Source organism: Globicephala melas, chromosome 13 (assembly GCF_963455315.2).
Source record: "Globicephala melas chromosome 13, mGloMel1.2, whole genome shotgun sequence".
Lineage (NCBI taxonomy): Eukaryota > Metazoa > Chordata > Mammalia > Artiodactyla > Delphinidae > Globicephala > Globicephala melas.
The window spans coordinates 81153032-81175757 of NC_083326.1; the positions used below are offsets into that span (position 1 = coordinate 81153032).

The 22726-nt window shown below is 42.2% G+C and overlaps 1 protein-coding gene across 6 annotated transcripts in view; it reads right to left on the reverse strand.

Moving 5' to 3' along the window:
* Window positions 1-22576, reverse strand: part of TCTN1 (tectonic family member 1) — a 29418-nt gene extending 6842 nt beyond the window's left edge. For 3 of the 6 annotated variants that reach the window (XM_030860319.2, XM_030860318.2, XM_030860316.2), the window contains exons 1-9: window positions 22276-22576; window positions 19333-19453; window positions 13381-13511; window positions 11643-11794; window positions 10042-10129; window positions 7808-7917; window positions 6348-6368; window positions 1673-1816; window positions 429-554 (exon numbers count right to left, since the gene is read on the reverse strand). In XM_030860319.2, the coding sequence (XP_030716179.2) occupies window positions 429-554; window positions 1673-1816; window positions 6348-6368; window positions 7808-7917; window positions 10042-10129; window positions 11643-11794; window positions 13381-13511; window positions 19333-19453; window positions 22276-22573 (1191 nt within the window). In that variant the 5' untranslated portion in view covers window positions 22574-22576. The remainder of the gene's footprint in view (window positions 1-428; window positions 555-1672; window positions 1817-6347; window positions 6369-7807; window positions 7918-10041; window positions 10130-11642; window positions 11795-13380; window positions 13512-19332; window positions 19454-22275) is intronic. The other 3 variants (XM_060310515.1, XM_030860320.2, XM_060310516.1) reach the window with 2 other exon arrangements.
* Window positions 22577-22726: the final 150 nt, after the last annotated feature.

A 22726-nucleotide genomic window follows, 5' to 3' on the forward strand; every position in this document is an offset into this window, starting at 1 on the left:
CACGAACCCGTGTCCCCTGCATCGGCAGGCGGACTCTCAACCACTGCGCCACCAGGGAAGCCCAGTAATTCTCATTTTAATAAGGAAATGGCAGAGAGAAAATGAAATGGTTTTCATAATGTGGGATTACCAACCAATAAAAGAATCTCTCTCCCTACTCAGAACTATAAATATATCTGCTGAGTGTAGGAGTACATCATGCTGTAAAAGAACAAGCTCACATGGAAGAGCATCTTATTCCCAAATGGAAAAGATACAAGGACTCTGGCTTGATTTCATTACAAGCTCCACAGGATACATGCAAGTCCTTTGTTCCATACAAATGGTTAGAAGTGGTAATACTTCTAATTTGATTTTTTTTTCCCCACTAAGTCATGATTTCTTTATACTTGGCAATTACATACTTATACAAAACTGATCAAACTTACCTGAATAAAATAAATTTCAAACTTTTGTTGGAATGGAACCATCGCACTGCTAACCGCTCCCAGAAGAACAAAGACATCAGCTTTTATTATCTCACCTGCATTTGTATACGTGAGGATATACTTCACCTAAAAAACAAAATGATACTTCAAATACACCTGTTTCCAATAAATTTCTGTAGCTGTATTAATAACTCAGATAAAAAAACATGTATCTAGGAGGCAAATCCTTTCCCACTTCTCCACGTGTTAAAGCTTTTCTCTCCTGTCCAATCGGATCATGGGAAGTGTTATCTCAGCATCAGCCCCAGCTGACAGACAGGGGCATCTAAGCCTTTCTGTGCCCAATTACATAAGTTCCAAATCAGCTGGTCTGAGCAGAATGTAATCAGCCTATCTGTGCAGATAAATGTGCTAAAACAACAGCAGCAGGACTTCCCTGGTGGTTCAGTGATTAAGACTCTGCACTCCCAATGCAGGGGCCCAGGTTTGATCCCTGGTCAGGGAACTACATCCTGCATGCCGCAACTAAAGGAGCCCGCATGCTGCAACTAAAAGATCCTGCATGCCACAACTAAAAGATCCCACATGCCACAATGAAGATCCTGTGTGCCGCAACTAAGACCCAGCGCAGCCAAATAAATAAATATTAAAAAAAAAAAACATGGGGCTTCCCTGGTGGCACAGTGGTTGAGAATCTGCCTACCAATGCAGGGGACACGGGTTCGAGCCCTGATCTGGGAGGATCCCACATGCCGTGGAGCAACTAGGCCCATGAGCCACAACTACTGAGCCTGCACGTCTGGAGCCTGTGCTCCGCAACAAGAGAGGCCGCGATAGTGAGAGGCCCGCGCACCGCGATGAAGAGTGGCCCCCGCTTGCCACAACTAGAGAAAGCACTTGCACAGAAACAAAGACCCAACACAGCAAAAATAAATAAATTAATAAACTCCTACTCCCAACATCTAAAAAAAACCAAACAAACAAACACAACAGCAGCAACAACAAATTTTGACGTATCCTTGTAAGTTACTAGGTTTGTGGAGAAAAATTACACGATTATTTCAGAGACAAAGAAGCGACCTCTGATGAGATAGGATAAAGGGAAGTAGGAGGCCAAGACAAGAAAAGTGATACCATCGGATGGCCAGAGCCCCCTTTGGAGGGTGTCCAGTTACCCCTCAGCACCACGCAGCTTGAGTCGCCCACAAACAGAGCAAACTTTCAAAGCCAAATTGGGCGCCTACCTCAAGGATGATGTTAGTGCAGATTTTATCATGCCCAGCCTCGACAAGAACCAGCGGCCTCAATACATCAGTGTCAGTGTCTTCCAGTCGGGTTAGTGTTTTATTTAGAGATTGAATGATGATGGACTGAACAGTGATAGGGACCTGCAAAGTAAAGTCCTGGATTATTAAAGACACACCACAACAGAGGTGAATGGGTTAAAATAACGAAAAACTTGAAACACACCTCCACAGATACACTGCCAAGAAGGGAAAAGCGTGCTATAGAACAATATGCATACTAGAATTCCACACTTGCAAAAACACAGATATTTATATGTAAACACATGAATACATTCACAAAGAAAATATCTGAGAAGGATATACTCAAAATGTTAAGTGATTGCCTCTGGAAACATATTCACACAAAAACGTGTACACAAATGTTCACAGCAGCATTCTTAATAGCCCAAAACTGAAAATAACCCAGTTGTCATTCATCAACTGATGAATGGATAAATAAAATGTGGTCTATCCATACAAAAGAATATCATAAATAAAAAGAATCATCTATAAAAAGGAAAGAAGCACTAACACATGCTACAACATAGATGAATCCTGAAAACACTGTGCCAAATGAAAGAAGCCAGACACAAAGGACCACGTACTACATGATCCCATCTATAGGAAATGTCCAGAATAGGCAAATCCATAGAGACAGAAAGTAGATTAGCGGTTGCCAGGGGCTGGGGGAGAAGGTTGGGGTAGAATGAAGGGTGACTGCTAATGAGCACAGGGTTTCTTTTTGGGGTGGTGAGAATGTTCTGGAATTAGATGTTGGTGATGATTGCATAACCTTGTGAATATACCAAAAACCACTGAATTGTACACTTTAAAATGGTAAGTTTTATAGTACGTGAATTATATCCCAAACACACACACACACACACACACACACACACACATACACACAAACTCCCATCACACCATCAAATGCACACATACACTCTCACCTCCAAACCACAGCTCCTACTGATAAACACACTCACTGTATACACGCACGTGCACATTCTTCACACAATCCCAGGGTCCATCCTCCTAAAGCCCCACAACCTCTCTGAATATATGCTTGACCCAGTTTACACACAACTTCTACACACACCCTTACACACGCACACAATGGGTGGTAGGATCATGGGTAAGAAAAACAGAGACAAACAAATTTTTAAAGCAAAATCAGGAAGCCCTGGTTAGACCAATGCTATTAAAGGACATTTTTCACTTATGGCCATTGCCAGCAGAGTGACAAAGCACCAAGCAATCCTTTAAATGGCTCAAACCTCTAGATATTTTGGCCTCTTTGTACCATGAGACAAGTCTGATGTTTGCTCTAAATGCCTGCTCTTAGAAACCACTGTTTAGGAAGGAATCTAATTTATATCTAGTTGTTCATATTGCTCTGAACTTTGCCCTCAACTATGTACTACGTTGTTTATAATTCAAAATTATTAAGTATTTAAGCTGTAATTTTATAGATAAACAAGGAGTTCTTATATACTGCTCCCATGACCATGAAGACCGGCAACTATCCTTGTAAGTCAAACCTCTAATATAAGAACGTGACGTGGTTCAGAAGCAAAGACTAGATGTCATGTGATGGAGTCGCAGGAGGGCAACACCAGTCACCACAACATCCTCTGCATAACAAGTCGCACCACTGGGTTTAAAAGTTACGCAGGGGGCTTCCCTGGTGGCGCAGTGGTTGAGAGTCCGCCTGCCGATGCAGGGGACATGGGTTCGTGCCCCGGTCCGGGAAGATTCCCACATGCCGTGGAGCGGCTGGGCCTGTGAGCCATGGCCACTGAGCCTGCGCGTCCGGAGCCTGTGCTCCGCAACGGGAGAGGCCACAACAGTGAGAGGCCCTCATACCGTAAAAAAAAAAAAAAAAAAAAAAAGAGTTATGCAGGGAGTCCCATGCTACCGGTTAATTAGCTCTTAAGCAAGTCATCAAAAGATAACCCTGGATTCCTTTATCTGAACATGCCCTGATTCAGCAATGATACTGTGTTCTAAGAAAGTGCACACCGTTCCATATCCTCTGATGGAGCCATTCCCATGGTGTGTGGGTGTGGCTGGCAGAAACGGAAGGGTTCAGTTGGCTTTGTAAAGACTGATGGATGAGTGTAAGTGGCAAGAGCTGCACTAGTATATCACCATCCACTGGACCAGACACAAGAATGAAAATGGTACGGCTCTTCTGGTTTCCTGAATGTCCTATTCAATCATATCCCATTCCCAAACTACCCACTGGCAAAGAAGTAAAGCATACTTAACAATGAAACTACAGGGCCATGACAATCTTTCACTGATGGTTCAATAGATATTGACAATAATTCCAAGCAATCACAATGGGCTTCCATTAATGGGGAGACTGGATCCGATTTTTATATTCCTCATCCTCTAACAGACCTTGGAAGCTGCATTTTAAAAGAATTTAAACACATCCCTGATATTAGTTGATATCCTTCGGAGCACAAGCTTTGGTGTCACACAGATGTGAGTTGGAAGTCGCAGTCTGCCACTTCCTGACTGTGTGGCCATAGGACGCAAAGAGAGAACGTGTGTGAAACTTCCAAACTCAGGGCTTGGCACACAGTAGAGCTAGTCCAATGTCACGGTTAAGAATAAGGTCTCTGGAGCCAGACAGCTTGGTTTCTTGTCCCAGCTCTGTCTCTTCCCCGCTGTGTAGCCTTGGGCAAGCTAAGTCATCTCTTTGTGACTCACATGCCAGAGTGCCAACAACAGGACCTACCTCCTAGAACCACTGGGACAACTAAAGGACTGCAGACACACATACACTTGGAACAGTGCCTGGCACATAGTACGTGCCTTTGAGTAACGTCCTATTATCCCTCACAATAGGTCTTCCCTTCTTGATTGAATCAATCCTTAGTCATTCATTCAATTAACACATAACCCACTGAGTGCCCAGTACCTACTAGGCACCATCTTAGTACCAACACTATATGGCGTACAGGGCAGTTGTCCCCACAGACAGTTCAAGCTTTGAATGCTATAATAAAGGCACTTTTTAGTGGCTGGAAGTATTTGAGAGCTAGTCTATTATATGACTTTCAAACTGGGTCCCTGGGAGCTGTAGGGTTCCTCACAGGGACCAAGAAAGGAGAAAGATGGGGAGGTCAGGCAGGTAAAGGGCTTCGGACCCCACCCCTGCTCCAACTAGGCGCTTTGTTTTTTGGGTTTTTAAAAAAATTAATCAATTTATTTTTATTTATTTGTTTTTGGCTGCACTGGGTCTTCGTTGCTGTGCGTGGGCTTTCTCTAGTTGCGGCGAGCGGGGGCTACTCTTCGTTGCGGTGCACGGGCTTCTCACTGCAGTGGCTTCTCTTGTTGTGGAGCATGGGCTCTAGGCACGTGGGCTTCCGTAGTTGCAGCATGCAGGCTCAGTAGTTGTGGCTCACGGGCTCTAGAGTGCAGGCTCAATAGTTGTGGTGCACAGGCTTAGTTGCTCCACGGCATGTGAGATCTCCCCGGACCAGGGCTCGAACCCGTGTCCCCTGCATTGGCAGGCAGATTCTTAACCACTGCACCACCAGGGAAGCCCCAACTAGGGGCTTTGGATTCAATCCATGTTACACACTAGGGAAGGCTCTCCCTTCTTTCACTTGAAGAAGCACTATAACTGAAATAAGTTTGAAAGCACCTTCACAGATGAGGAAATCCAGGCCCACACACAGTATTGTGAAGTCCAAAGTCACACAACCATTCCTTTCCAAATGCCTACCTCAAACATGTTTGTGTCCAGAGACGTAATGAAATCAATCACAGTGGGTACTGCTGTCCGCAGTGCTTCCTGCGTGCTAGTTGCTGCACCAAGCACCAAGTCTTACATTATGTGCATTCTCCCTCGAGCCTTACATCAAGCCTCTGGAGCAGAGACCTACCATCCACTTGCAACTGGGGAGACTGAGGCATATGTCACACAAGAAAACAACAGCAAAGCTGACTTTTGAACCAAGGGCAACCAATTCCACAGGCTCTGGGAGACTACGACAAGGCCACTGCCTTGGCCTCCTTGGGGACTGTATTCACAGGCAGGCACAGGGTGCAGCCCCAAGAGTAAGAGGTAGATCCACCATACTTCTCCCTGACATATCTGCAAAGAGACCGTGGCCTCCTGACCACAGTTCTATAGGGCCCCTGAGCTGGGGCCATAAGGCTTTGAATAGAACCTACCTGCAACTCAACACTGGAAGCTACACTGAGAGTGCACACCTCCTACACAGGTGTGTACATTCACTGGGCAAAAGGTTTCTTTCTATCTTCTACACTGGACAGGCAGAATCCTGGGAGCTAGCCAGCTCTCTTGACAAGAGGCCAAGAAGATATCAAGGGATGCCCTGAAATCACAGAAGCCAATCTCACCCATTGTCAGTCAAGACAGCTACGTCATTTAAACATGAACAAGTGTGCACTACAAAAACTAAGGAATTTGAAAATCTGACCCTTTTGTGATAGCAAAAGGATGGTCTACTAAGGAGTTTCCCTATTTCATTTCTGCTTGCTTTTTGGCAAATGTTTTTGTTATTGGCAGTAAGGTACCCTTCTGACCATAAGTGTATTCATTTCAAACGCTCCGAAGTAAGACAATAATTCCATTAAGAAGTACTCTTACCTTTGTTCCTGAACCAGGCACCTAGATAAAAAGAACAACAAATTTTGTTAAGTACAACAAAAAGAAGCATTTTTATTGCTTTTTCAGACCGTGGGTTAAAGGGCACATTCATCTTATTAAAGACTTCTCAAAGAGGAAAACAGAATTTCCTTAATCAAGACTTGCCACCTATATATTTTTTGTATCTGTGTCATAATAACTTTACATTTCCCTTCTATATTCATTTCCTTCTGAATGGAAGCTCAGGAGACCAGCCCAGCAGAGCTAGTCTCAGGAAGCCTCCACATTTCAGTGTAATTGTGCAGTATTTTCCATATGGTCATCAGTGACATAACACTGTAGGGAAGACATGGCTCCCATCCTCCTGGTCACTTGCGCTGCGCCTGTCCTCATCGGAAGGACACCACTGCCTGCCCAGGCAATGTCCAGTCTCCTAAGTGGCCTTCCTGCCTGTAGCCCGAGCCCTCTCGGGGCCAGGCTCCTGCCTCCCCAGCACCGCTGGAACTCTTTTCCTAAAGGGCTCCACCTCCCTTCATTCCTGTCCCCACGCTGCCAACCCCACTTCTTCTCTAACCCCAAGATGCCCTATTAGGCTAATGGGAGCTTTGGGGAGGGGGATGAGTGGACGTGGGGCGGGGGAGCTAAACTGAAAAAGAACTGTGCCTGCACGCCTGAGGGAATGCTTCCAGGACAACTGTGAGAAGTCACACGAATTGGAAGAATTCACAGGCATAGATGGCTGACTTTGAGGAGAGAGGGAGAGGGAAAGGGCAGGGAGAGGAAAGATTCAACCTGATTCTGAAAACTGAAGCCCAGATGAATACAGGTGCCATGGACGCCCCCGTCACCACACTCCGGAAATCAGAAGGGGAAGGGGGCTTTCAAAATAATCATATAGTTTTAAATCACTGAAAAATGTCTTCTCCCCTTGCAGCCCTTCACATCACCCACCAAGCAGGCCAGTGGCCTCTCATCTATTCAGTTCAGGCTTCAGTCACCGTAACCAGGAAGAAGGGGCCTCTTCACACAGGGGCCTCTTCTTCTCCAGCAAACATATTTCCTGTCCTTTCCTGGGTGTTTATTTCATCTGCCAACCAGAAAGATAACTTTGTGGTGCTAACATGATCATTCCCGTGACAGACATTAAGATGTTTTTATAATTCTAAAGGTTTTGGTTATTAATAAAGGTCATTTTAATTCAGGAGACAGACTATTGGTTACCATCAAAATGAATGAAATCAAAAAAAAAAGGAAGCAAAATATGAGCTAACTATATAAAAATAAAAATTATTTTAAGTGATTATTTCAATATCTTTGGTATCAGTATACCAAAGAACTGGAGAAGAAAAATTCTGAGTGTCAATCATGTATTGAAATGATGCTCTACTTATGTTTTAAAAGGGTACAAAGAACGGAAAATAAACCCAATGAATCAAGTTTCACTTCAAAATAATTCTTACCCTCAAAATTTTAGGGCTGCTGTAATAAGCCAGGCTCAGGGTTTCAATTTCTGTACACTGTTCCAAATTTATCCTTCTGGTGCACTTAACAGCTTGGTTAACCAGAAATGCTGGAAATCGTAGCATTCCCAAGGGAAAGGGAAAAAAATTTTTAAAACAAGAAAAATTTTAACTGTCCAACAGTAACTAAAAAATTGTAATCTAAGTAAAACTGCAAAGTTACGACACAGACATAATATGCTTAATATAGGGTTTAAAAAAATATTTTTCAAATACATAATACATTCACATGATTCAAAATTCAAAAGGCACAAAAAGATATTGAGAGAAGTCTCCCCCCAACCCTTGTCCCCCAGCAACCACCAGTTCCCTTCCCCAGAGACAGTCAGCATGAAGTTTCTTGTGTATCTTTCTGGAAATATCCTACGCAAATAAACGCATGTGTATATATATGTATGTATATATATGTATATGTATGTGTGTGTGCGTGTATAAATTTTTTTTTTTTTAGTAGTTCTTTCCCCTTTTGGAAACAAACTCACAATATATATTCTGCCCTTTGTTTTTTTCACTGAACAATGTATCTTGGAGTTCAGTCTATCTCAGTACATAAAGAGCTTCCTCCTACTCTTTTTAGGGAGAATTAGTATTCTATTATAGACATGCCATAATTTATTCAACCAGTTCCCCACTAATGGAAGCTGTCTCCAGCTTTGCTATAATAATGCTGCAATCTATTGTTTTGCATGTGGGCCAGAGTTTCTGTAGGACCAACTCCTATAAGTAGAAAAGCTAGGTCAAAGGGCATATTCATGTGCAATATTGATACATAATACCAAAGTGCTCTTCACAGAGGCCTTACCAATTTTTAGTCCCACCAGCAATATAGACAAGTGCCTACTTATCCACAGACTTAAATTTCTTTACGCTTTGCCAATCTATTAGGTGGAAACAGTATCTCAGTTTCGTTGTTTTTTTTTTTTTCTCATTAATTTTTTTGGCTGCATTGGGTCTTCGTTGCTGCCTGCAGGCTTTCTCTAGTTGCGGCGAGCAAGGGCTACTCTTCGTGAGGTGCACAGGTTTCTCATTGTGGTGGCTTCTCTTGTTGCAGAGCACAGGCTCTAGGCACGCGGGCCTCAGTAGTTGTGGCACACGGGCTCAGTAGTTGTGGCTCATGGGCTCTAGAGCGCAGGCTCAGCAGTTGTGGTGCACGGGCTTAGTTGTTCCACAGCATGTGGGATCTTCCCGGACCAGGGCTCACACCCATGTTCCCTGCATTGGCAGGCAGATTCTTAAATACTGCGCCACCAGGGAAGTCCCTCAGTTTCGTTTTAATTTACACTGTTCCTTTGTGTGAGCAAGGTTAAGCATCTATTCAATAGAACACATTTTCCTTCGTGTAGCAAGTGTTGCTTCATTAGGTCACATACTGTCATCCACGGCTTAGCAGGTTTCTGCATAGTGTGAGGCTGGCTAAGGACTGGAGAGCCAGGCCTATTGCCTTCCACTGCCAAGAGGGTTACTCCATGGAGTCTATGATGCTCCTGAAGGAGAAGCAGGACCCATGGGAGGCAGCTGCATGGGTTGTATCCCTGCTCCACCACCGCCTGAGTAAGAAACTGAATGTTTCTCAGTTTCCTCATCTAAAGAATGAAAACAACCCTCCCTTAGAGGATCATTGTAAGGATCACATGGAAAAACACATGCAAGCACTTTACACAATACCCAGCATACAGTTAATCAGTGTTAACTACTGACAAACTTTAGCTCCAGCGAGGAAAGAACTTTCCAACAGGGACCTCCTTGGTGGTCCTGTGGTTAAGACTTCATGCTCCCAATGCAGGGGGGCCCGGGTTCGATCCCCCGTCAGGGAACTAGATCCCACATGCTGCAACTAAAAGATCCTGCATGCTGCAACTAAGACCTGCTGCAGCCAAATAAATAAATATTTTTTTAAAAAAAGAACTTTCCAACAACTGAAAGAGTTAAACAACTTAATGGGCTGGTTACAAGTAGTGAGTTCCCCATCATTGCAAGTGCTCAAACAGTGACTGCATGTTGTAGAAAAGATTCTGGCACTGGGTGGGAAACTGAACTATTCAACCTTTGAGGCCTCTTTCAACTCTAAGACTCTCTGTTTCTAGTTACGAAGTCTGTTTAATTATGACTACTATAAATATAAACTAAGAACAAACTCTGTTTGCAGAGAGGAAGAAAAGTGCCCACTCTCTTACCTGCAGGGTTATTATCGGTGCACAGAGATGATGTAAGGGGAGAAGGAAATCTCAGAAATGAATGTGAAGTCTGCAAATGAACCCCATACTGCAAACAGAACAACAAACAGCTGTCAAGGTGCAACTAAGGTGTTCTTTCAACACTTACTGCACACCTACTATGTGACAGGCAGCACTGCAGGCATCGGGAACACAGGGGTGATTAAAAAACAGATGTGGTCCTTGTCCGCAGGGAGCTTACCTCTAACTAGCTGCCCCACCCTTTTCCTTTTAAGGATGTGTGTTTCTGTGTACGCATGTTACTGCATTTGCAGGCTTTTTTATTCTAGGCAATTTTATTTCTATTCCACTGGAAGGGTATGTAGGAAGCTGACACAGGTGCCAGCAAGGGGGAAACAAGCCCTGTCCTTCACCAGAGCTGGGAGTATAAATTCCTGCAATCTTTCTGGAGAGCAATCTGGTATCGGTATTTTAAATTCCCATTCACTTTGACCAAGTTAACCCGTTTATAGGAACATATCCTAAGGTTTAATCAGACAAAAATATATGTATTTAGGGACTTCCCTTGTGGTGCAATGGTTAAGAATCCACCTGCCAATGCAGGGGACACGGGTTTGATCCATGGTCCAGGAAGATCCCACATGCCACGGAGCAACTAAGCCCCTGTGCTATAACTGCTGAACCTGCACTCTAGAGCCCAAGAGCCACAACTACTGAGCCCATGTGTCCCATCTACTGAAGCCCGCACACTCCAGGGCCGTGAGCCCCAACTACTGAGCTTGCGGGCCACAACTACTGAAGCCCATGTGCCTAGAGCCCATGCTCTGCAACAAGAAAAGCTACCGCAATGAGAAGCCTGCATGCCGCGATGAAGAGTAGCCCCCGCTCGCCACAACTAGAGAAAGCCCGTGCACAGCAACGGACCCAACACAGCCAAAAAAATATATATATATATGTATATATATATATGTACCTATAGGAATGTTTATTGTGGATTATTTACAATAGCAGAAACTAGAAACGAATGTCTGGTAAATAGTGGAATGACTCAATAATAAATAACGACACATCCATGGAAGGAATACTTTGTACCAGTAAAATATAGCTCCAACACTAGTTCCTTCCTATACCTCTGTTTTCCTCATCACTTAAATGGAGACAATGACACATCCTTCCCAGGGTTGTGTGCAATTATGTCTGAAAAGCTCTGCACAGTGCCTGGCACATGGGAAATTCTCAAGAAGTAGTAACTTTTATAGTGACACAGGAAGATGCATAAAATTTGCATCTTTGCAAATTTTTTTTTTTTTTGCAAAGAAAAAAGCACTTTGCTGCATCTTTTGAGGTGGAAAAGAAAAAATTCTGCAGAGACAAATGCAAGCTTACCACAGAATAAATGCCTCACAACCCTATGTTAGAATTCAACTACTCAAGTTTAATTTTCATGATCTTTGATCTATAAGCACGCACATTAAGTTTTTTAGTTTATAATATGAATTCTGTGTCTCAGGAAAGCCCGTTTACTGGGAACAAACTGAAAAGTTAACTTACAAAGACAAGATATTTGTGACGGGATGAGTGGACTTAAGTTCCTGGCTCACCTCATATTTTGCAGTATTTGGAGCATCCGGTTTGGTTGTCAAGGAAACATCTGATTCTGCATTCGTTGAAAAACCATCCGATGTTTTCATCAATTTATCAAAATTGCTTTCATCAGGCACTTCCGGATTAATAAAGGATAATGCAGGTTTATCTGTTTTTAGAAAAAACATTTTAGATCAGTATAAAACATGACATGTATAGTATATATAACATATGTAGTATTTTGGAAACAACTTTCAGTAGCATTAAGGTTGATGTGAAGACACTAAAGTGTCTCTTTTTATATTCACTTTCCCCAAGATTTCTTGAATCTTATTAAATAAATAGGGTTTTCTCTATTGTGGAAGCAATGGTTTCTAAAGCCTACAGGTAAAGAGCACAAGAGAAACCAATAATAATCAATCTCTTTCTCTGGCCCATGGACTGAGGCATCTGCTGCATAAACCTCTAAGGGACAACTCTCTCCAGATGGCTATGGGAATGAAAGACCCTGTTTCTACCCTCACACAGCCACCTCCAAAGCCCAGGAGGATAATGTGCCCTGTACCTAAGAGGTGGGAAGAGGAGGGAACAGGCTGGTCTGTTCACTGGGCCTGTTATGTCAGAGAACATGACAATGACTGATCAGTCATCACCTCAGATTACAAATCACAGAGCAATCGCCTAAATGTTCAGGTGCAAAGGAACAAAATATAAAGACACTCTGAAAAGACGATAAAGTTAGATAAAACCATAAATGTGTCTCTGATCTTTGATATCTTGATAACATTTTACACTCACATGTACTTTGGAACTAGACACCTAACTGAGCTAAATGCTCAGATAAAAATAAAGATCCTGGGGGGGACCTTGAAGATGGCGGAAGAGTAAGACACGGAGATCACCTTCCTCCCCACAGATACACCAGAAATACATCTACATGTGGAACAACTCCTACAGAACACCTACTGAACGCTGGCAGAAGACCTCAGACCTCCCAAAAGCAGAAACTAACACACCACTGTAGAGCAATTATACTCCAATAAAGATGTTAAAAAAATAAAAAAATAAAATAAAATAAATAAATAAAGATCCTGGGGCTTCCCTGGTGGCGCAGTGGTCGAGAGTCCGCCTGCCGACGCAGGGGACACAGGTTTGTGCCCCAGTCCGGGAAGATCCCACATGCCGTGGAGCGGCTAGGCCTGTGAGCCATGGCCGCTGAGCCTGCGTGTCCGGAGCCTGTGCTCCGCAACGGGAGAGGCCACAACAGTGAGAGGCCTGCATACCGCCAAAAAAAAATAAAGAAATAAAAAAATAAAGATCCTGTTTTCATGCAAATATTCTTAGTAAAACTAAAAGAGAAAAAGGGAACCTGAAACCAAAGCTGAACCTGATTCTCAACTATTAAATCAGGAGGAAATAAAGTAAAACACACACACACACATACATACACACACACACACACACACACCCCTAAATAAATCTAGATTCCTATGCATGTTTACATATTATAAACACCTTTGAAATAAAGTATGAGATTTCAAAAGATAACTACACAAGCACAATTAAAGAAAATGTGCATGGCCACAGGTTTATAAAGTTACTTGCAGTTGTCTGTGGAATGGCCTCAAGATAAACTCTAGCCAAACCACAGAATAACTGCTTTAAATCTAACAATGGGACATTTTTCCATAAAAGAATTTTTAAAAGAAAAAAATTTTCAGAGTTTCACAAAGTATATCACCATCAAATACTTACAGTTTGTAATGTGAATGCAGAAAATAGATGGATTGATTTGGTTAACAAGTTTAAATACTCTCTGAGGTGGGTCTGCTGTAAAATTCAATGAATAGATGGCTGCTTTTTGACTACAAAACTGACTATCACCCCTGAAAATTAAAAAAATAATAAGACAAAGTTTTAAGGCAAATGCACACAATCTTAGCAAGATTATTTTAAAACTGTCAGATGCTTGCACTATACTATGTTAACAACTACATGGAGGATATTTATGAAAGTGCGATGTTAGAATTGAATCCACTTTTATTTAGTTTATTCAGTGTTAAATTGTTTGGCATTTTAAACTTCTTCCTCTAACAGTGAAAATATGAAGACAACTAGACTCACCTTTAAGAAAATCTTGTCAAGTATGGAATATAGATCAGAGTATAATTTTGATGTAAATGAACCTTGCAAACTCTGACAGAATCAATTACATAAAATTTTGCAGAACTTCAGATTGTTTATAAGTACTCAGAATGGATCCAAAATTCCTAATCTTTAGACTAAAGCTGTCTTCACAAAGGATTGTGAGAATGAGAAAATGTAACGTCATCTGGAAGTTTCGGGGCTTAGAAGTTACAGTATAGATAAGTCTTCAACCAATCCCAGACTTAACAAACCCTAATCTATTTGATACTGATAGATATGGCATAGAGATATAACAAAAATGAGATATTACATACTGCTTTAAGGCTTTTTTTCACTTAATATATAGTGCCCAATATTTCCCATATCAAATATGTTTTTGTATTATTATACTAAATAGCTTCATTTATACCAATTTATTAAGATACTCCCAATTTTTTTAACCAATCCTCTACTGTTGATCTAGGCTGTTTCTAATTTTCCCCGATTATATATAATGCTGTAATGACATCCTTGTACATACATTTTTATTAATATCGCCATTTATTTCCTTAGGCCATATCTCCTGAAGTGGAATTGCTGGGTCAAAAGGTAGGTACGCGTAATTTAAGGCTTCTGGGACATACTGCCAAATCGCCTTCCAGAAAGGCAAGATGCATCCTTACCAACACTGTAATAATAAGAGCGCGTATTTCCTGTACTCTTGCCAAGATTGGATATTATCATTCAGTTTTTACCCTTTGCCAATTTCATGGGCAAAAGCCTGTTATCTCATTGTTTAAATTTGAATTTTCTCTTTTACTAGTGAGGTTAAATATTTTTCCATATAGTTTCTGCTTACTGGTATTTATTCTTCAGTAAGTTGACCATTTTTTATTAGAACGTTTGTCTTCTCATTGACTTATAATAACCCATATATATATATATATATATATATTTTTTTTTTGGCTGCATTGGGTCTTCGTTGCTGCATGTGGGCTTTCTCTACTTGTGGTGAGCAGGGGTTACCCTTCGTTGCGGTGCACGGGCTTCTCATTGCAGTGGCTTCTCTTGTTGCCGAGCATGGGCTCTAGGTGCGTGGGCTTCAGTAGTTGCAGCACGCGGGCTCAGTAGTTGTGGCTCGCGGGCTCTAGAGTGCAGGCTCAGTAGTTGTGGCGCAAGGGCTTAGCTGTTCCGTGGCATGTGGGATCTTCCTGGACCAGGGATTGAACCTGTGTCCCCTGCATTGGCAGGCGGATTCTTATCCACTGTGCCACCAGGGAAGTACCTGATTTTTTTTAAAAATAATGAAGTTGTCAATCTTTTCTTTTATAGTTTGCCTTTGGGTTTATGCTTAAAAGACATTCCCTAACCCAAGATTAATAAATGTTCACCTATATTTTTCATTTGCTCATTAATTTTTTTTAACGTTTCTATCTCTTGGTAATTCACTTCGATGTAATGCTATGAAGCAGGAACCTAACGTTTTTTGTTTTTAAATAATCATCCTACATCATTTAGGATGTAAATCCTACATCATGATCCAACCTTTACTCCACAGAGATGAAATACCATATTTATATTAAATACATAAGTAGAAAAAAACATAATACTTTTTTAAAAAGTGGGCTGGTGTAAAATCAGTACACACAACTGATTTTTGGCCTTTCTATTCTCTTCCAATGACCTACTAATCTGTCTTGAATTAATACACATTATTTTCATTATTATAGTGTTACAACTGTTTTAAACCTAGAAGTTTGCTCTTCTTATTCAATAACGTCTTGGCTGTTCTGTTTATTCTTCCAGATGAATTTTAGAATCATTTTGACACATTATCCCTCTCCCATCTGACTAGAATTACATTATAATAAATTGAAATGTATAAGTAATGATTCTTCCCATCCCACTACACAGACCGTATCTCTCCAGTTATTCAAATGTTTTATGTCTCACTACATTTTGAAGTTTTTCTTCACAAAAATTCTGAATAGTTAAGTTTAATTCTAACTATGTTAAATTTCTATTGGTGTTATGAATAGAATCCATTTCCATTATATTTTTTGAATGTTTATTGATGGGGTATTGATTTATTTTGTAACTGGCCTCTTTTCCAAATGCTCTGTATAGTTCTAATGGTATATCAGTTGTTATTGTAGGCATAAAGACTATTTTTGAAAAACTGTGAGTAGTATTAATAAGAAAAGATCCAGCACTGAAAAATCTACGAATCCTACTGGGCCTTAAAGGATGAGTAGGAATCAGACAGAAAGGGAATGGGACACTAATCCAAGTACAAGAATGACATTGGCCAAGGATGGATAATGTACTGATGGTATTTGGAAAACAGAGTACCAAAGGTGGGCTGGATGGTGGATACCAAATGGGGTTAGTAGGAAATAAGATCTGAAAGAGGCTGGGATGGATATGAATCCAGGTTATGGATTCTGTAGGTAATGAGAGTTTTTGAAGGTTCTTTAGCAAGTGAGTGATAAGTCGAGGCGTGAGCTTATGAAGAGGAAGAAAGTAGGAATGGATAAATATGAGGGCAATCGTAAAAGACAACTCAGCAGAATGGGACTCTTCACCCCTCCCCTTCGAGTCAGGCAGCTCTCCAATCCTGTGCAGTGAATCAGTATCACATCCGTACATTTCTCTTTAGTCCCACTATCACAACCTTCAGGGGTAAAAGAGAGGGCACCTATTAATCCTCATCTGCAATAGCTTCCTACTTGGTTCCCTGTTACCAGGCCTGGGCCCTGTGATCTACTGTCCATGCTGCTGCTAAATTTATTAAGTTGGGTATCTAATCACCTCACTTCCGGGCCCCCTGAAGAATTCAGGAAAAATCCAAACCCCTCAGCATACACACAAAGCCCCTCAGAATTTGACCCCTGCCATTCCCCACACTCCTCTGGCTCCACCCTTCCCTAGCCATGCTGAGTTACCTGCAGTTAAGGCAACAGGCTGTATTCCTTCACCCCTACGCAGCTCCCTTGGCCTGGAATGCCCTTCCTGATTCCACGCTGGCCAACTTCTACTTGTTCTTCAGAACCCAGCTCAGTTATTTTCTAGAAAGACCTCCCTACTCCCACTCTCTGGGTTAGATGCCACTCCTCTGAGTTCTCCTAGTGTCTGGGGCAGAAACTGCCATCCACTCATCTGTCTCCCTTATTCATGAGCTCTTTGAAGGCAAGACCATGTCTAACTCATCTTTAAATCCCTGGTACTGGCACACAGGAGGGCTCAGGAAAGGCATGGTGAGATGTGAAAGACGGCTTTAGATGTGAGAAGGCAAGGAAGAGACAGGAGCCAGGGTAGCCTCCAGGTTTCTGGCCTGGATTTCTGCCTGGGTAGAGAAAGTCAAAAGGGGATACTTGAGGGTCAGTTAGGGGTGGAGGGGAGAAATTCATTCATCCATTTAACTCATTTTTAATGAGGTCCAACTATGTGGCAGGAGCTGTGCTAGGCACTACTGGTAAATGGTATATAAAAGATAATTCTTACTCTCAAGAAGCTTACATCTAATGAGGAAAACAGACATTAATCCAATAATCTTAACAATAAATTTACAAGTTATTGGACGATAGGACTAGCTGATGACAGTTCAGCAAATGTAAATAAACTTTTTATGAGTTGGAATCTACATAACAAGAACACACAACTAATTAGAACTATTAGTTTTGATTTCAGTATTTCTACACTCCATATTCAGGAGAAAGTCACAAGCAAAACTAACTCAAAAAATTCTGAGGTGCTCTCCTGAGGGCACTACAAATTCAGCTCTAACTTCTAAACCATGAGGTCCACAAACCACACCTAATTTTGTAAATAAGTTTTACTGAAACATAGTCATGCCCATTCATTTACGTATTGCCAATGCTGCTTTTGCTCAACAATGGCAGAGTTGAGAAGTTGCAGCAGAGACCATTATGGCCTGCAAAGCTTAAAGTATTTATTATGTGGCCTTTTACAGAAAAAAGCTGGCTGACCCCCATTCTAAATAGTCTATATCTAAAATTACAATACTGGCTAATTTTTTTTAAACAATTACATTCTAAATAATGATCTCAGATTGGAGCAGATACCTCACTCTCAGGCTCCTGGTACTTACTAAGACAGGAAAACAGAATGATTTTCAACAAAGACTGAACTACAATATAGTCCAGCTAGACAGAAAAATAATCTGACTAGGGTTTCCCTGGTGGCGCAGTGGTTGAGAGTCCACCTGCCGATGCAGGGGACACGGGTTCATGCCCCGGTCCGGGAAGATCCCACATGCCGCGGAGCGGCTAGGCCTGTGCGCCATGGCCACTGAGCCTGCGCGTCCGGAGCTTGTGCTCCGCAACGGGAGAGGCCACAACAGTGAGAGGCCCACGTACCACAAAAAAAAAGAAAAATAAAAAAAATAATCTGACTACAACACCCCATGCTCCAAGCATTTTTACAATATCAGAAGTAGATTCAGGGCTTCCCTGGTGGCTCAGTGGTTGAGAGTCTGCCTGCCAATGCAGGGGACACGGGTTCGAGCCCTGGCCGGGGGGGGATCCTACATGCCGCGGAGCAACTAAGCTTGTGCTCCACAACTACTGAGCCTGAGCTCTAGAGCCTGCAAGCCACAACTACTGAGTCCACATGCCACAGCTGCTGAGGCCCGCGTGCCTGGAGCCTGTGCTCCGCAACAAGAGAAGCCACGACAATGAGAGGCCCGTGCACTGCAGCGAGGGGTGGCCCCCGCTCACCGCAACTAGAGAAAGCCCGCACCGCAGCAACAAAGACCCAACATGGCCAAAAATAAATTAATTAATTAATTTTAAAAAAAAAGAAGTAGATTCAATTTCCCATTGGGCAATAAAATTTCCCATGGGAAAAACACATCACACTTCCAAAAAGCATTCAACCTATCAAGTTTCAATCGCTAAAACTTGATACAAGACTAAATGTAAATTAGCTATCTCTGAATAATAAACTGGTCCCATCCTGAATAAATTAACCTCTCCTAAGTGCTGCTATTTTATCTGAATTATGAGAAGCAGATAAATCAGAAGAGATTATTTCTTTACCTTATAATCAACTGGGAATGTCGTTTTCCATTATTCTCCTAGACAATGTGAACTGTGAGAATTCCTGGTAGATTCGTCCATCAGAAAAGTATAAACAAAGCTTTCCTATCTATTTAATTTTTTGTTCCAAGTATTATGTCTACAACAAAAGCTGTAAAATTAAACTGTACTTTTCACCCTAGGCTATACATGAGACTAATTCACAGATACAAAAATGTGACACCTTATCTGTTTACAAATCACAGTGAAACGTAATTCAGTATCTGAACACAGAGATTTCATTATACCCTTTGTAAAAAGTACACTCTCTCTTCTCTTTTGCCTGAGCTATCATCTGGCTGGATGCAAATAAGGGATAGACACTCTTGTACATATTGGTTTGGACAGCATGACTTCTGAATGATGCAAAATTCAGAAAATCAGGTTTGCGTTTTTCAGCCTGGGGGATTTTTCACTTTCTGTCCCAAAATTTTATAATCTTGGTCCAATTTTATCAAAGCTGCATGTGTCACAAACTTACATGACAACTGGGATTGAGCAGGCAGAAAAGACACTGAAATCCACGGAGCTGCAATCAGGATCACAACAGCAGTTGACATCACACAGTGCTGGAGACAAGTCACAGACACACAGAGCAGCAACTACAGAAACAAGAGAGGTGGGGTGCAGGGCGTCACAATCAGCAGGTAGTGACTGCCCCCCTGCCACTGCAAGGTACCAAAAATCCATCTCATACAGAAGGTCCATTTTACTTTTCCTATTGCACTTTGGGGGAAATTTGCGAAGTGAAAATAAGTCAGTTTGAGCACTCCTCCATCCAAGGTTTCCCCAAAGTGGATAATCATCTGACTCACCTGGAAAGTTCTGTTTGTATTCTACCTAGAAAGACTCTTATTTGGTAAGCTAACTATGAAACCAGACACCTGTTTTTCAAAAACTTTCCAGGTGATGCTGATAATTAAAACAGGTTTAAGAACCACCACAGTAAATCGATTGCCTGACCAAAAGAACCACCAGTTTAACACTGCAGACTCCTGAGCCCCTCCTCCAGAGATTCCAATTCAGAGGAAGGGCCCACTTAAGGCTGCCAAGAATCAGGGTTCTCTATCTTGTTCCTCTCCTCAGACGTCAACTGCAGCTTTGAAGCTGAGCCCACATTCACAGGCTATTGGCCAAGAATCAAACTGGCTCAAGTTCTTTGTACTTGGGATCCTAGAAATATCTTTCATAATTCAGACAATAAAAGCATGGGAAGAGGTAGGAAGCCCCACTTAGCAAATTTTAATTTTTACTAATGATGACTACCTGGATTTTTAATTCCCTATTTTAGTCTGTCAAACAGGGGGGCAAAAAACTTTTAAAGAGATAGCAGAGCATGAGAATGATAAATACTGAACTCATGGTAGTTTAATTACTGCTGGAAGGGAGGGAATAATATCAGTGCTTCAATCTTACCTGTAATGTTTTTTCTTTTTTTGAAAAAGGATTTCATGCACAAACAAATTTAAAAAAGGGATCTCAAGCAAATGTTGGTAGACAATACATACAACATTCTTATTTGCATTTATGAATTATTTTACAATGTTTCCCTCTAGCCAAGGACTCCTCTGTGTGCTTAGAAGTGTTGAGGCACCCTGCCTTATGTGTTCAAAATTAATGTTGATTTGTTTTACAAAACTTAACGCCTTTGTAAGTAGGTAGCTATAAGACTACTAGGGACAAAGCAATAGTGTTTAATAACTTTACTTAGGAAAAAAAAAGGTCTCTATCCATGTGAGTATACTTAATCAGCCAACAAGTATCTGTTGAGCACTCCCAGGGTCTAAGTAGCACTCAGCTGCTCTTCCAAGCCTCTTCACGTCTACAGGGTACTAATGAACAGAGCTCACATTCAAGATGAAAGTTATCATCCTTCTCTTCCACCTGTAACCCATTCTGCAAACGGCTGCCCAGTTCTCCACTCCCAGTCAGTCTCCTGCTACAACACGTACCCAGGGTGTGACCTAAAATCAGGCAAGTAATTCACTAACATGAAAAATGGGAATAACCCAACATCCTAAGGTTGTTATAAGGATTAAATGAGATACATCACAGATGAAATGCTTAGCACAGGGGCTGCTACACAGTAAGCAGTTAATAAATGCCAGCTGTCATTTATTATCATTACTTGCACAGGTCTAAACAGAGGCCCTTTAAAAAGACGAAGGAAAGTGTAAATTCACCCTCCCATTTTGGAAAAACAGCCCTGAACACCTATTAATGATGGTTCATGAACAGCTTCATTTTGGGGAGAAAGTGCATTAACAGATGAAATATTTACATGGATAAAAGACAACTCAGTCCAAAAAATCTTAGAGAATTTCAGATATTGAATACTCTGCTGTATTCTGTCCCAATTTATCACTTAACTTCCCTAATTCATCAAATAAATAGTTTTGATATAAAACAAAGCTTTTTTTTATATTGAAATAGCAAATATATTTCTCTGTACTTTTTCTCAGGACTACTCATAATTTATAAAGGAGAAATAATGGTTCAGTAACTGAAGTCCTAGAGTTCAGAATGTCAGCCAATGATGACTTTTCTATCTACTAATACTGAACCTTACTCAATTTAAGAAAAGATCTTTTTCTCTTAAGAAGGGATAAAAAATACTGCATACCTATTGGAGTTACAGTCAGAGGGCTTAAAAGGGATTTTTTTGAGATCACAAACCCCTTTGACAAACTACTCACTGCTATGAACTCTCACCCCAGAAAAATGCATATTCACAAAAGTTTGCACTCTATCTTGGAGTCACAGCTATCCCCTGAAGTCATCCATGTCGAATCAGATTACTAAATAGTCACCAAATGTGTGACTCAAGGATTAGATCACTTTCTGAGAAATATGTCAATTATCCCTAAAGATGAATCTTGAGAAGTGGATATAACCCCTCACCCCATAACTTCCCACCTCCAACTCAACACAGGAGGAATCCTGGGTTCTTATAATTCAAGTCAACAGACAGGGGCCTTGACCTAGTCACTTTCAGTAAACTAGACTTTTTGCGTCTCTTTTTGATAAGTGAAAAGTTCAATGTATCCTATGCACTTAATTCCCACAACTGTCTACAAACTTTCGATTTAATTTCGTGTTCAGCTGCAAAGCTGCAAGCAAGTATTCATTCATTATCACCTTTAGCGTTAATGTTGTCCAAGACCACTGCAAGTACTTTCAAAGCTTTTTATATTGTCCCACTTGGGCTCTCTGAGCCTCGGTTTTCTCATCTGTCTGACAGTGAACAATAACATCTACCTCTAACGGTTGTTTAGAGAATTAATGCCTATGAAACACTTAGCAATGCCTGCACACAAGTGGTCAATAAACGTTTACTATCATTATTATTACATCCTCACCCGGGCTACCACCCCCCGCAGTCTGGATCACTGTAGATCCCCAGGAATTGGCACTTGGTACCCACCGTCCGTGACCGGGGTGGGCCTGGGGTCGGAGGAGGGCCTGGGAGCTCTGGGGGTTTCATGGGGCCTAGGAGATACAGCAGGTCGGAAAGTCGACGGGGCTGGCTTCGTGGAGCTCAGGGCCTCCGTCGTCACCACCGGGGTGTCCCCGGCCTGGGCGCTCAAGGAGGCCCAGCAGTCCACGAGCAAGAGCAGGAGCGGCGGGAGATCCCGCAGCCCCATCACCAAGCGGAAACCCGCGCAGCTAGCAGCCAAGGACCGCGCGCTACCTGGCAACCGCGGCGGCTGGGTGCGGGGCATCACGGGAAGGGTCGCGAGAGGACGCGAGAGGCTGGGGGCGGAGGGCGGGGCCTGGGCGAGGCGGGCGGAGGGCGGAGGGCGGAGGGCGGGGCGGGGCGGGGCGGGGGCGGGGCGGGGCCGGCACAAGAGGCGGGGATGGGGGCGGGGGAGAGG